This window comes from Spinacia oleracea, chromosome 4, assembly GCF_020520425.1.
Source record: "Spinacia oleracea cultivar Varoflay chromosome 4, BTI_SOV_V1, whole genome shotgun sequence".
NCBI classification, from domain to species: domain Eukaryota; kingdom Viridiplantae; phylum Streptophyta; class Magnoliopsida; order Caryophyllales; family Amaranthaceae; genus Spinacia; species Spinacia oleracea.
The window spans coordinates 40,102,116-40,115,437 of NC_079490.1; the positions used below are offsets into that span (position 1 = coordinate 40,102,116).

General features: G+C 34.8%; 3 protein-coding genes across 3 annotated transcripts; 1 reads left to right on the plus strand and 2 right to left on the minus strand.

The window, feature by feature from the left end:
- Nucleotides 1-137: 137 nt before the first annotated feature.
- LOC110793603 (uncharacterized) lies at nucleotides 138-3,408 on the minus strand. The gene is made up of 2 exons (XM_021998495.2): nucleotides 2,326-3,408; nucleotides 138-476 (listed from the first exon to the last, which is right to left on the minus strand). The coding sequence occupies exon 1, from the start codon at nucleotides 3,406-3,408 to the stop codon at nucleotides 2,326-2,328; it is 1,083 nt and encodes a 360-aa protein (XP_021854187.1). The 3' UTR covers nucleotides 138-476.
- Nucleotides 3,409-3,503: 95 nt separating this feature from the next.
- LOC110793604 (psbQ-like protein 3, chloroplastic) lies at nucleotides 3,504-5,024 on the plus strand. The gene is made up of 3 exons (XM_021998496.2): nucleotides 3,504-3,644; nucleotides 4,150-4,651; nucleotides 4,746-5,024. The coding sequence occupies exons 2-3, from the start codon at nucleotides 4,166-4,168 to the stop codon at nucleotides 4,839-4,841; spliced, it is 582 nt and encodes a 193-aa protein (XP_021854188.1). The 5' UTR covers nucleotides 3,504-3,644; nucleotides 4,150-4,165; the 3' UTR covers nucleotides 4,842-5,024.
- A 26-nt stretch (nucleotides 5,025-5,050) lies between these two features.
- On the minus strand, nucleotides 5,051-7,816 carry LOC110793605 (uncharacterized). Its single transcript, XM_021998497.2, has 4 exons — nucleotides 7,507-7,816; nucleotides 7,341-7,416; nucleotides 7,065-7,237; nucleotides 5,051-5,343 (listed from the first exon to the last, which is right to left on the minus strand). Exons 1-4 carry the CDS (start codon nucleotides 7,623-7,625, stop codon nucleotides 5,268-5,270), a joined length of 444 nt encoding a protein of 147 aa, XP_021854189.1. The 5' UTR covers nucleotides 7,626-7,816; the 3' UTR covers nucleotides 5,051-5,267.
- Nucleotides 7,817-13,322: the final 5,506 nt, after the last annotated feature.

Consider the following 13,322-nt stretch of genomic DNA (forward strand, 5'->3'; position numbering starts at 1 on the left):
AAAACATTTGCAATTTGTAGCCTTATTATCTTGACAGTTCCAAGGGATGCATTTTTAATTAGATTAATTAATGCGCATAAACTGAGCTTTAAGTTTCTTAAAAGAAAACTATAACCAAAACCCAACTTGCAAGCATGTACAGAAAACTATAACGAACTTGATCTGGCTCACCAAAATAAGGTACACATAATTTGAAGGGGAGGAGCGAATTTCCAATTAATTACTCCACACGTTTTCTCAAAATTTCTCTTCTAAATAGTTAACATATTTTCTCAAAAATTTTGAGCTGCAAAAACCCAGACATATCTAAATCAGCAGACATATCCATAAGAGCTAAAAAATCACTTAGAAGAAGCCACCTTCTTTGAACCTCCTGCTTTCTTGTCTAAATTAGCAGCCTTTCGTTTGTCCTTGTTTTCCCGTTTCTTTGAGATTTCAGAATGGGTCGCGTATAGGGATTGAAAATGCTGGTGTTCCTAATAGAAAATCAAAGTTGAAAATTAATCAACACATTTTAAGAAGCCATAAGTATAGCATAAACAAGACATTGATTAATTAAGAGCAGTCAATATGAGAAATAAAGCAATAATAATGTGCCGGACATTACAGGATCCTGAACAAAATCATCAAAATATCCAAGTATATAGACAAGTTGCAAGTATAATCATTTGAAGGGGACCAGAGTTCAACTTTAAACCTGCGATATTCCAGGGTGTAATGTGTACAACATACACCTTTATTCACTAGATCTGCAAAGACTATGTATAATGTATAATGTATAATGTATAATGTATAATGTATAATGCATAATGTATGTATATCTTGCTCCTTAAATTCATTGCTCCTCAGCACAAAAACCAAATTCACTTGATTGATCAATTACAATCAACAACAACTTAACCTAAAAAAAGTTATGAAGACAATTCGGTCACAAGGATAACATCTTACGTCTCATTAGGCACTTACTTTTCCCTAAGACATTATCGTAAGTGAGCTTGTGAATATTGGCCAATTGTTGAGTGTGAAGCACAAAATCCTCTTGGCAATGCAACTATCCATATAACATCTGAAAACCGACCTAAACTATGAGAGAAATCTATCATATTATTTTTATACCTACAGGAAAGCCAACAATTAATCTACAGTTCTACTTGTATCCATCATAAATGGACCCGTTGGTTGAACTGCTTTTCTACCCAACTTTTGACAAACAACTCTAGCTTAACTATCTATAAGAGTATAAGGTGTTCAGAGAGAAGTTGAACCACAAATAAGACTTGCCCATCTCGTAGAGGAACCTTCCCACTCTCCAAATTGCGCACTATCTTAAAGGTTATTCTAAGACATTATATTATCAACAATGGTTTCTCAAGACCCATTCCAAGTACGCTAAATGACAGACATTATATTATCAACAATGGTTTCTCAAGACCCATTCCAAGTACGCTAAATGACAGACATTATATTATCAACAATGGTTTCTCAAGACCCATTCCAAGTACGCTAAATGACAGACATTATATTATCAACAATGGTTTCTCAAGACCCATTCCAAGTACGCTAAATGACAGACATTATATTATCAACAATGGTTTCTCAAGACCCATTCCAAGTACGCTAAATGACAGACATTATATTATCAACAATGGTTTCTCAAGACCCATTCCAAGTACGCTAAATGACAGACATTATATTATCAACAATGGTTTCTCAAGACCCATTCCAAGTACGCTAAATGACAGACATTATATTATCAACAATGGTTTCTCAAGACCCATTCCAAGTACGCTAAATGACAGACATTATATTATCAACAATGGTTTCTCAAGACCCATTCCAAGTACGCTAAATGACAGACATTATATTATCAACAATGGTTTCTCAAGACCCATTCCAAGTACGCTAAATGACAGACATTATATTATCAACAATGGTTTCTCAAGACCCATTCCAAGTACGCTAAATGACAGACATTATATTATCAACAATGGTTTCTCAAGACCCATTCCAAGTACGCTAAATGACAGACATTATATTATCAACAATGGTTTCTCAAGACCCATTCCAAGTACGCTAAATGACAGACATTATATTTCAGTGAAGAATATATAATATGCCCAAGATACAAAACTTATTTCTTTAGTCCTTATTGTTGTCACTTGTGACATCTGAGCCAACACATAAGGCAATCTAACACACACACAACTTAAAACGTCAACATTGAGGCCAAAATCCTTCCACAATCAGTAATTGATAATCAAATTTAGTTCAAACATGAATAGAATGATCAATCATCAGCATATACGGAGTAGTAAATTATTGTACCTAAACTTTGAGTTTCTTGGGTTTCTTCTCGGTCGATTTTGCCAAACCCTTATCCTTGTTCTCTTTCAAACCTTTCACCACATTTGACACTTGTTTCTTCCTCTTCTTACCAACAGTTTCATCCCCACCCACTTCAACATTCTCCTCCTCCTCATCATCGACTTCGCTCCCAGACTCATCTCCGCTGACCATCCCGTCGGTCTCAACTCTATCCATATACCTTACCTCATTAATCCTCCCCTTCTTCTTACTCACCTTCTCCTTCTTCTCTTTCTTTTTTGCAACCACCGCCTTTTCTTCTGCATTACTAATCAACCCACCACCAATCTTCAACCCCAACTCCGGCACCTTCTGATAAACCGGCAGCGCCAACGACTCCGAAAACTTCAAATGAAACGCCCTCACATTCTTCCACTTCTTTGGCACAACATCAGCAACACCACTCACTGCCGCAGCCACATTTGCCACTATCTCATCCCGGCTCATTGAATCCTTGGCTACTTTAATCACACTACAAGTCCCGGTACTCAAATACAACATTGCAGAACTACAAACCCTCTCAATCTGCTCCTTCCAATTACCCCTCCCCAACTCAATCGGCACCGGAATCTTCTTCTTACGATAAAACTGCTTTCCAATTGCATTCGGCAAAACTGGGATAATCCTCTTATCAGCAAAAAACATGTCAAAAGAATCGCATAGCTTCCTCTTCTGCTCAAACGCTTTGTAATCCTTCTTCAGCTTCGAGAGCTTTATCACCTTAGAAATAGGAACCCCGCCTTCTTCAACCTTCACTTTAGCGCTTTTGGAAACGCTGTCATGAACAAAGAGGCAAAACTCGGCGGCTTCAGGCGTGTAAAGAGCCTTTGGAAGGGCGATTTTGTGCGCATTAGTGCGGTTTTTGGGTGGGATTTTGTTGAGGGTTAGGACTAAGTAAAGGAATTCATCGGAAGGGAGTAGTTGCGATTTTTGGGAATCGGAATTTGCGGATTTCCATTTTAGGAGAGCGTTCACAGCCTTTTCGATAGCTTGTGTTGAGACCTTCGAGATTGGTGTTAATGGAGGCGGCACCACGGACTCCATTGCTTTTTTGGGAGAAATGGAGGAGAGAATATGCGGGAGTAACTGTGTAAGGTTTATAAGTTGGATTTTTTAACCCGACCCGACCCGACCCGACCCGATCCGATCCGAACCGGAATTTTGTTTTTTCTTATTATTTCAGCAAAGTATTATCCTGTTTGCCCCAATACTGTATCACTTCAATTCACTTGTTCATTTTGTGGAAGCTCTGAATATCGCTTTTCTCCCGATTTTTAAAGGTAATACTCTCTACCTCTCTCCTCTCTCTGGAAGATAGTTCCTCCTTTCATTTTCTATTGCTAGCATATGAGTTTTCACGCTTGCCAATTAAGTAATTAACACAACAATCTAATTAGAGATTATATAAAGAGTCATGATTTATTTCCCCTCTAATTATTTATGAGTATTCATGGTTATTACTGTTTTAATATATATTAGTTATTACGCAAATTAGTTGGAAGGTGAAGTTTGAAGGATGGGTGGCTAATAATTTGCGAAAGTTATGTGGTTATGGAGTATATGATCATTATCCGTACCTAAGTAAAACTTAATGTTTGGTTTGAGTGGTTAATCGGATTCAAAATGCTCCATTAGTTTCTTGTACTATTGTCTTATAATGATGATTTGCTTCTGAGTTCTGAGTGATTCTTTGAGTGGTTAATCTTGTTGTAGATGCATTACTTTTTACTTGAATGATAATAGTAAGCCGAAAGATAACAGATATTGTTCAATTTTATTTTCCAGAGAGAATGTAACATGAATGATCATCAGAAAACTGTTTAGTGTTTACCCTATGGCACTAGTTGCTTCGTTGGTCGTCGGAACAAGCATACAATATAATTCTCGAGTGTACACAATATGTTCTCCTAGTCTGAAGATGAATTCCCCAAAAGTTGAGCCCTGCAGCATTAGCCGAAGAGTGGGAGCCGTAGCAGTAATGAGTTCCTTATTCTTAACAACAGAAGCAATAGTGAGTGATAAAACTGCAAACAGTTTTGAGTTGAGGATCACAGTCCCTGATCAAACAGTTGAAGAGGCTCAGAGTACGGTCAGAGATCACGCCCAGGCTTTACTAGACGTAAAGTCTCTGATTCAGTCGGAATCTTGGAGAGAAGCACAGCGTGAATTACGAAAGAATTCTTCATACCTCAAACAAGACTTGTACACTATTATTCAGAGCAAAGAGGGCAGCATCAGGCCTTTTCTCAGGAAGCTCTATGCTAATTTATTCAACAATGTTACCAAGGTACATTCATGGAAACTGTGTCTTCATTTGCAAGTTAGAACAAAAACGAACTTTCTTTCAAGAGTTATAACATTATTCTGTATGCAACCTGCAGTTAGATTATGCTGCAAGAGACAAGGATGTTGCACGAGTCCAGGAGTTATATAACAACGTTGCAGCTGCCCTTTACCACATTTTATCCAGATTATGATTATGAATATTATATATATATATATTGTAACTTCTCTTGATACAAGTGATGTCACACAAATACAGAAACCGCTATAAATTGCTCTTCAACTTTTAAATTGTACTGCCACCATCTGACCATTTTTATTCAGTAATGTTCAAATACAACCTACTTGAGGGATTTTAATAGATAAAAATCATAAAATGCAATGGTTTGAAAGCATATGGTGCTCAACTGTTGAAGAGATTTTGAGTTTGTTTCATAATTATTGGCAACTGTTGCCTTTTAGAATAAACATGTCCACAACACAGGAAACTAGCTGCTTCAATCTAAATTTCAGTTACAAAGTTGTACATCAACAATCAAGTTACAAAGCAAAAGCAAAAGCAAAAGCAAAACCATAAGCGTAACTGAGTAAGTGTGAAGATAGCAGGAAAACCAAACTTCTCATGCAATAAGAAGATGGACTCCGAAAGAAATTGTGCAAATCATCAGACCCATCAAGGCAAAGAAACCAAATTTCCTGTAAGCAGAATATACAACAATTAGTTTCAGGCAGTACAATAGAGTTGAAAGTGTTTGCAAACACTTCTCAACTTGCAACTACAACAATCTAACCGTTTATGTAGAAATTTGCATAAATGTACAACAAGGCATAATAAGCTAATTCTTCACAAATATCTACTCCATATCTATTACCATTCCAGGACACGACTTACTGTCCTATACTACTCAGACTTGGGTTTGTTCAGGATAAATCCCACAAAAACATCAAAATATGATGTTCAAGATGATTTATCAAATGCAATTAAGTGTCTGGTGCCATTCCACCTGGCCATATCAAACTGGCATGCATCCTGGCTTTCTGAAAATTTTCTATATTGATGGTTCTAATTGAAGGGTCAGGTACTCAAGTATCAATTTCCATATCCATGTATGAGTGTGGAATATACGATATGATCCTCAATGTTGGGATAAATGTCGTGTTCAAGTAACATAAATATCCTCAATCCAACCCTCTCATGGAGCTCTTACTAAACAGCATGATGAACATAAACTTGAGTGAGATGGTTTCACACCAATTTATAATGACACTACACGTTATCCCTAAAAATAATGAAAGCTCGACCCTTGAAATAGGCAACAATGACCAGTCTCATAATCAGTTATTAAGCATAGAAAGTTTTCCCCATAATAAACCCTTCTACTTGCAGGAAGGGTGTCTCTGTTAAACAACTGAATGTGGAAAGACTAGCTAACTTGATAGTTCTTTACAAACAACTACATAATACTATAAGACGTTTGAATAATAACAATCCAATAAAGGGTGAAGACTGAAGAGTCCCTCTTCCTTTCGTATTTGGTGCTTAGCTGAAACTCATTAGTATTCCATAATTGACTAACCTAGCTCCAGATCCGTCTAGCTCAATTCCCATCTCTACAAAATCTCCTAGGTCTTCTTCATGCAATAGTAAATAGGCAAGGTGACACTTCAGTGAAATACCATTTTCCATTAACAGCTCCTCTTGATTAATAAATAAAAAAGAAGATGGAAAGAAACAGGATTGCACAATTTAACCATTTTATAAATTCTAATTCAACTGTTATATGGTTGAACAGTATCTTTTCTGGTTCAGATGGCGACAAATATTATGCAATGTCACAACTTCAATACAAGAAACCCATGCTAGTTTGGTTGAGCAACCAACAAGTCCGACATAAGGAACAAGCCATTCCTTTGGTGAAGAAATCCATTTTTTATACGTAGTAAAAATAATTAAAATCCTGTACTTGAAAGTTTTCTTCTAGTCTAATTGCAAATAATATATTTTTCAGCTAGCTTGCACTTGTCAGCATAGGCCCTCAAGTACTACCAAAACAATGATTCTATCAGGACATTAAAAAATGTAGGCATCGAAGCTTCGAACATCCCCCCACTCCTCTTTCCTCAAAATATTTTAAATATACCTGAAAGTGCTACAAGCCTACAAATCAGAAAGATGAGGACAAGCCTACAAAAACAAGTGTTCCTTTGTCCTTTGAATGCTTCCAAGAGCACTAATTAAGTTCTTAACTATTTAAAAATTAGAAAACACCAATGACACAACAGAATATACAATTTCAAAAACAAATTAAGCATCCTTATCAACTCAAGGTATGCGTGGAACATGGCATACACACCTATTGTTTGAGGCTTCTCAGTTATCACTCAATTTGAAAATGACAAAAGAAAAGAGGCATTACCCAATGGAAAGACGTTTCTGAGGATCACCAGATGAGTAGCCAGTGAAGTAGAAATAGCGTGTAACAATGTAACCCATACCAAGCCCAGCACTAATACAGGGATGCCTCATTCCTCCCAATATCATTAAAATGAACAACATTGGCATCATTTCCAATGAATTCTGGTGTCCTCTCTGCAATAATCATCATCAAATCAACGATTAACTCCCCCCTTTCATAATTGATTAACAATAATCAACATGAAAAAAAATCAACAATTGTTCAAAGTTAGTGAACCTGAACGCAATTGAATAGCTTGGCATCCTTGTTCTCAGATTCTAGTGCATATAGAGTTGGATAAAAGACCTTGTACCTAAAATTAAAAGAAAAAACCCCATCAAAAACAATCAAAACCCGCAACACTTTAGGTCAAATTTGAAGTAAAAAAAAAACAAAGGCATACTTTTTGCGGGCTTTGCCGACTTGAAAAGCCATCCAAAAATTGAAGAAGCAATAGAAAACCAGCACTAAAACAACATAACCATATTCTTTTGCAAGAAACCCTTCTCCTGCTGCGCCCATTTTCTCACTTATTTGATCCAGAAAATTCACAATTTACTTGATTTGATGTTTTGGAAGATGACGAGATTACTGGGTTTTTAGTTTTGACTTTCTATTAAATGAAAACTGGGTTTTTATTTATATACTTCGTAGCTCAATAATAGTCAATCGACGGGTGATGTAATGGATGAGGACATGATTTTCCCAAAACCCATAAAAAACACATTACAATGAGGACATGTGGACTTGTGGAGCTCAGCGCAAAAGGGGACCGTGTACTGCGTGTAGGCTGCATGCCCGCAAATCTAAGGGGTTGTTATTTGTTAATGGTTCTCGTTAGTTAAAAAGGTCGCGTATTTATAATGAAAAGACAAATTTACCCTTTAAATGAAAAGGGCCCTCCCTCCTCATCCACCTTGCTTCTTTTCCACTTCCTTCTCCATAGATTTCGGCAGCCACCTCTTTATCTGGCTGCCACCACCACCTACCCCATCGTCAAAATAATAATAATATTCCTTCCGTCCCAGATGAGTTGTTACACTTACCTTTGCACAAAGTTTTAGGTGATAAGTGGTTGTTTGGTTATCAATTGTTATTTTATTGAAAAAGTAAATGTGATAGGAGTTAGTGGGTATTTTTTTTAATTGAATGAGAGAGGGTGTAGGGACAAAAAAAAAATTAGTGAGAAGATAGAGACAATATAATAATTGTGGGGTCATTCCTAATTTTGAAGTAATATGGACGGACGGAAAAGGAAAGTGTAACAACTAATCTGGGACGGAGAAAATAACAATAAGTAAACAAAAATAATACTCCCTCCGTATTTATTTAAGGGATACACTTGTCTTTTCCGGCCGTACTTATTTAAGAGATACACTTGTCATTTTTAGTAACTTATCAACCCGACCATCTAATTAAATAATACATCCAATTTACCCTGTGACCCACCATCCTATTAAACAAATAATTTCATAAACTCATCCCACCTCCCACCCCACCAAAATGGCATGGTCTCCACTTGTTTACTTATTAAAATATCTACACAACCTCACTTGCTTTATTATTTTATTTCATTAAATTCTCCTTCTTAATACCCGTGTCCGGTCAAATGTATATCTTAAATAAATACGGAGGGAGTACTAACAATCAAAGAAATTAAGTTTTAATGAACGAGGAAGTAATAAGTACTCGTATTATAACCAAAATATGAACTGCATTTGTACATAGATGGCGATTAACACACATGAATTTGCATTTTCAGAGTGCAGCAATATCTATTACATTATACTAAAATAGACACCCAAAATGACAAATGTCACTTCTTGGTGCAACAATATTATAACTTTTTAATCTAATAATAAATTTAAATAATATCGATGAATGAACTTCTAATGTTAGTCCATTTCTATTGTTAATATAATACATGGTGAGTACAAATGTTAATTAAAATAATAATACATGACAAACTAATATTAGAAGTCCATATATCAAAATTATACTCAATTCAAACTATGTTGCATTTGAGAAACTCAATTATGCTCAGGTCTTTTCGAAAATTAGTCTTAGGTCATTCATTCGGGTTTGGTTAAATTTATTAGATTGGTCTAAAAGTACACAACTATAATCCTGAATTTTGTATTTTAATATGCAAATTCAGTTCATTTAAACAATTTTTACACAACTTTGAATTTATATTTTTTCATATATCCTTTTTATTTTCACGTTTTCTTAATATCACAAGTCTTTTATTTAAGGGAAATTCTCAATGGTAACCCTGTACTGTTCCACATTCTTAATGGTAACCAAAAAAAATACCCATTATCATTGGTAGCCCTTTGTTCTTAATTTTTCTACACAATGACATTTTTTTGATAAATTTATTAAATATTTAACAACATATCTATTACTATATACTAAAACAGACACCAGAAATGACACATGTCACTTACTGGTGTAAAATTTTCCCGCCTAAAAAATTTTCTAAAATATATATCTTATTTTATTTTATTTAATTCTCTACCCTTTTTATAAACTATCTATGTATGGAAAAAATATTAGTTTATAATTTATGGCAATAATAGATACCACGTAATAATAATTTTGCTAAATACTTTTTTATAATATTTTAGTGAAATCGGCACATTAATAATGGAAATTATATTCACTCAATATGTCGGTCAAAGTAGCATATTACACATATATAATATGCATATTAGATGAATAAATATAAATGAGTATGTTTAATTTTTTTTTATAATAATGCAGTAGTTTGGGGATATTTAGTTAAATATTTTGTAAAAAAGTTATCATAATCCGTGCATGCACGGGATCTAATCTAGTAGCTTAATAATTCATAGAAATTTGAAAGTAAAAAAATCACCGAAAAATTCGGATTAGCTTTAACATACATACTCCATAAAACATAAACTGCACAGATAATAAATAACAACAATCAAAACCAAAAAAGTTAGGCCATTATCAAACACAAAGAATCCTTTTAATAGAGCTAATTCAAATTTTCAATCAAAGTGGAAATCCTGCGAAGAGCACGAGTTAAAGATTGGAAATATAATCAGAGATAGAATGCAGGAGCAGTGGCGGACCCAGGACTTTGGGTCAGAAGTGGCACGATATTTTTTGGTGCAAGGAATTTTTTTTATCAATATATTTAACTAAAATGTAATAAATTTGTACAAAATTTAAAGCGACTAATTAGGATAGAGCAGTAAATAATAGAATTGAATTTATTTTGTTTCGGCAATTTTTTTTAATATATAGTCCAATTAAATATGAAGGTAAAAAAAAGCATACAATGTTCAATTGGTGTTAAAAAAAAAGCTAGAGACAACATATGGAATTGTTAGGAAAGAAAGGGAATGGAACAAATAATATGAAAGACAATTGATGATCATGGTTTTTTTAAGTGTAGTCCAATTACTCCCTCTGTCCTGAAATACTCGCAACGTTTTACTTTGACTATTAATATCTTTAATTATATATTATAAAAACTAATAAAATATTAATATTTTGAAAATATATATAAAGATGAAGCCAACAATATAGTATATGCTAACACTTGTTTCTATACTATAAATAAAATAGGGGCAAAGTGAATTATGTGAATGGTGCAAAAAGTTAAACCGTTGCGAGTATTCGGGGACGCAGGGAGTAATATAAAGATGGAAAAATAAAAGCAGAAAATATTTGGGTAGAAAAAACGAATTAAAAAAGATAAAAACAAATAAGTTAAATGAACCAAAATTGTCATTGTCTGGCCTCGAACCCTTGACTTGTAGGCAACAAAAATCAAGGTAAACTTACTCTCCTGACCACTGCAACAAAATCGCATTCCCTAATAGTTAATGCAGATTTTTATATATAGTCCTTCTCCGTTATTTTTCTTTTTAACACATTTTCAGTTTTTTTTGGGGGTGGCACGTGCCCCCCCCCCCCCCCCCCCCCCCGGCCCCAATGTGGGTCCGCCAATGCAGGAGGTACGTAAAAGAAGATTAAGAAAACAGCTCCAAAATCCAACTATTTCCAAATTCATCGTCCTTAGAAATATATTATTTTGATTCTTTCAAGAGGATTCTAATCTCCTTGACCAACAAAGCTTCAATTTCTATTTCTCGTCTCATCACTTACCTGAAAGCTTCATCATACTAAAGCTAGGATTAGAGTTTTTAGGATTTTCGGAGTCAAAGACAGCGACACCATTATCGAAATTTGTGAAGGTGGTGGCGTAAACTGTGAGCGTCTCAACGAACGACGAAATTTGCGGCGGTGGTGAACCAAGTAGAATAGAAATTTGTGTAGAAGATAGAGTGATTTATTGGAGGGGAGTGTGAATGAAGGAGAGAGGAACAAAGCCATTGTTTATTTTATTAACTTGTCCATCAATTTTATTTATTTTTTTTATAAAAATCCATAATTTCAAGTAACTTTATAGAATGAAACAACAAATGGTTTAATCAAATGGCAACTTTCATAGAACACAAGGCCATTGTTTGCACTCTAAAATGGGATTAGAAAGTGTCTAGCTTTATCTTTTATGAGGAAAATAAAAATAAAAATTAGGTACATGATTTTATTTTATTGAAACTGGGTAGCATGTTTGGATTTTAATTAATTATCGGTGGGTAAATAAAAGTTATATTTAGGGTTTTGTATAATTTAAACCACGTATTACATATTAGTTAACTATGGTTAGTTAAAATAACAAAATTAACATAAAAACCCTTCATTAATGTCATTGTTGATAAAATATAGTAATACAAGGTTACCAATGATATTTCGGATTTTTTTAAGCTACCATTGAGAATGTGCAATAGTACAAGGCTAGCATTGAGAATTTCCCTAAATTAATTACTATTGAAATAATAAATTATTTTAGTAGTAATCGTGCATTGCATCGGACCTGATCTAGTTATATGATAAATGAGTACGTTTGAGATTTATAAATGGAAAATTTGTAAAAAATAATTGTCTGTTCTTCTAAAAACAGTATCACCTATGAGTTATTTTGGAATAATCCAACATTTAGCTGGTATTCTTCCCAAAATAGGTTGTTTTACCTACAATCTAAATAGCGGGTAATTATTTTTATTTTTTTACAGGTGAAGCATGCTACATGTCATATTCTAATTAGACTAAATTTGATTTTATATTTTAATTTTAAATTAAAACCCTCCTCTTCTCTCCCTTCACTAGCCCTTTCTCTCTCCTCCCCTCCACAACTTCCACAACCTTCTCAATCTCTCCATCCCTCCACAACCCTTCTCTATCCTCTTCCTTTCCCTAGCTTAACTGATTTTCTTCCTCTCTTCACTCCTTTTTTTTCTCTCTCCACTAACTAACCCACTCTACATCGCTACATCCTCCTCTCATCTTCACCGCAATCACACCTCACCATCAATATTCATGCACTTCTTTTCCAACACCATCAAGCAACCAACCAACCTTTGATCTCCAACAATGTGCTTCCAACTCAACAACACCAATCCACGCATTAACCAACATCCACCAACACCATCACCTTGAGAAACAAGAACCCATATTCATCTCAACCCGCCCACTCGAGCTCATAACTAGAGCTCTAGAGCCTAAGAGGGTCCCACTGATTCACTGAAGTGGCTCTAGAATTACGAGGAAGAAGTACTAGTGGGTTTTGGTGGGGACCATGTGAGGTTATACACAATCTAATTGAATGCGGAAAAATCATATATTTCCAGAATCCAAATTAATTGCACATAATCAGTTAGCATAATTCAGATTACATGCTATGTGATGCGTGCCTTCCCTAGCTACTCCCGAACCGAACAAGAACAAGTATAGAGTGAAGGAAATAATGCCCTTGGTCCAAGTATGCATTCAATGTTAAGTCTAATACATGCGGTTCAATATTAATTAATTATGCAAGTTAATATTTCAGTGAGATCAAGTGAACTGTATGCCTAGCTAGAGGCCGCTTCAGTTCAAGTGGAATTAATAATATTAATCCACAGCTTACTCTTGACTGAACCCGTAGGGTCACACAAATAGTACGTGAACGGATCAAGTATTTAAGTGAATTAAATACTCCATTTATGGATATTCGGAATCGACGGATCTCAGTTCTAGTGGGAGCTGAAATCGTCAAAAGGCAAATTATGAATACTCCGGAAACGATGATATTGTCGGAAACGGAAATATGGATCGTATCGGAAATATAAATATTAT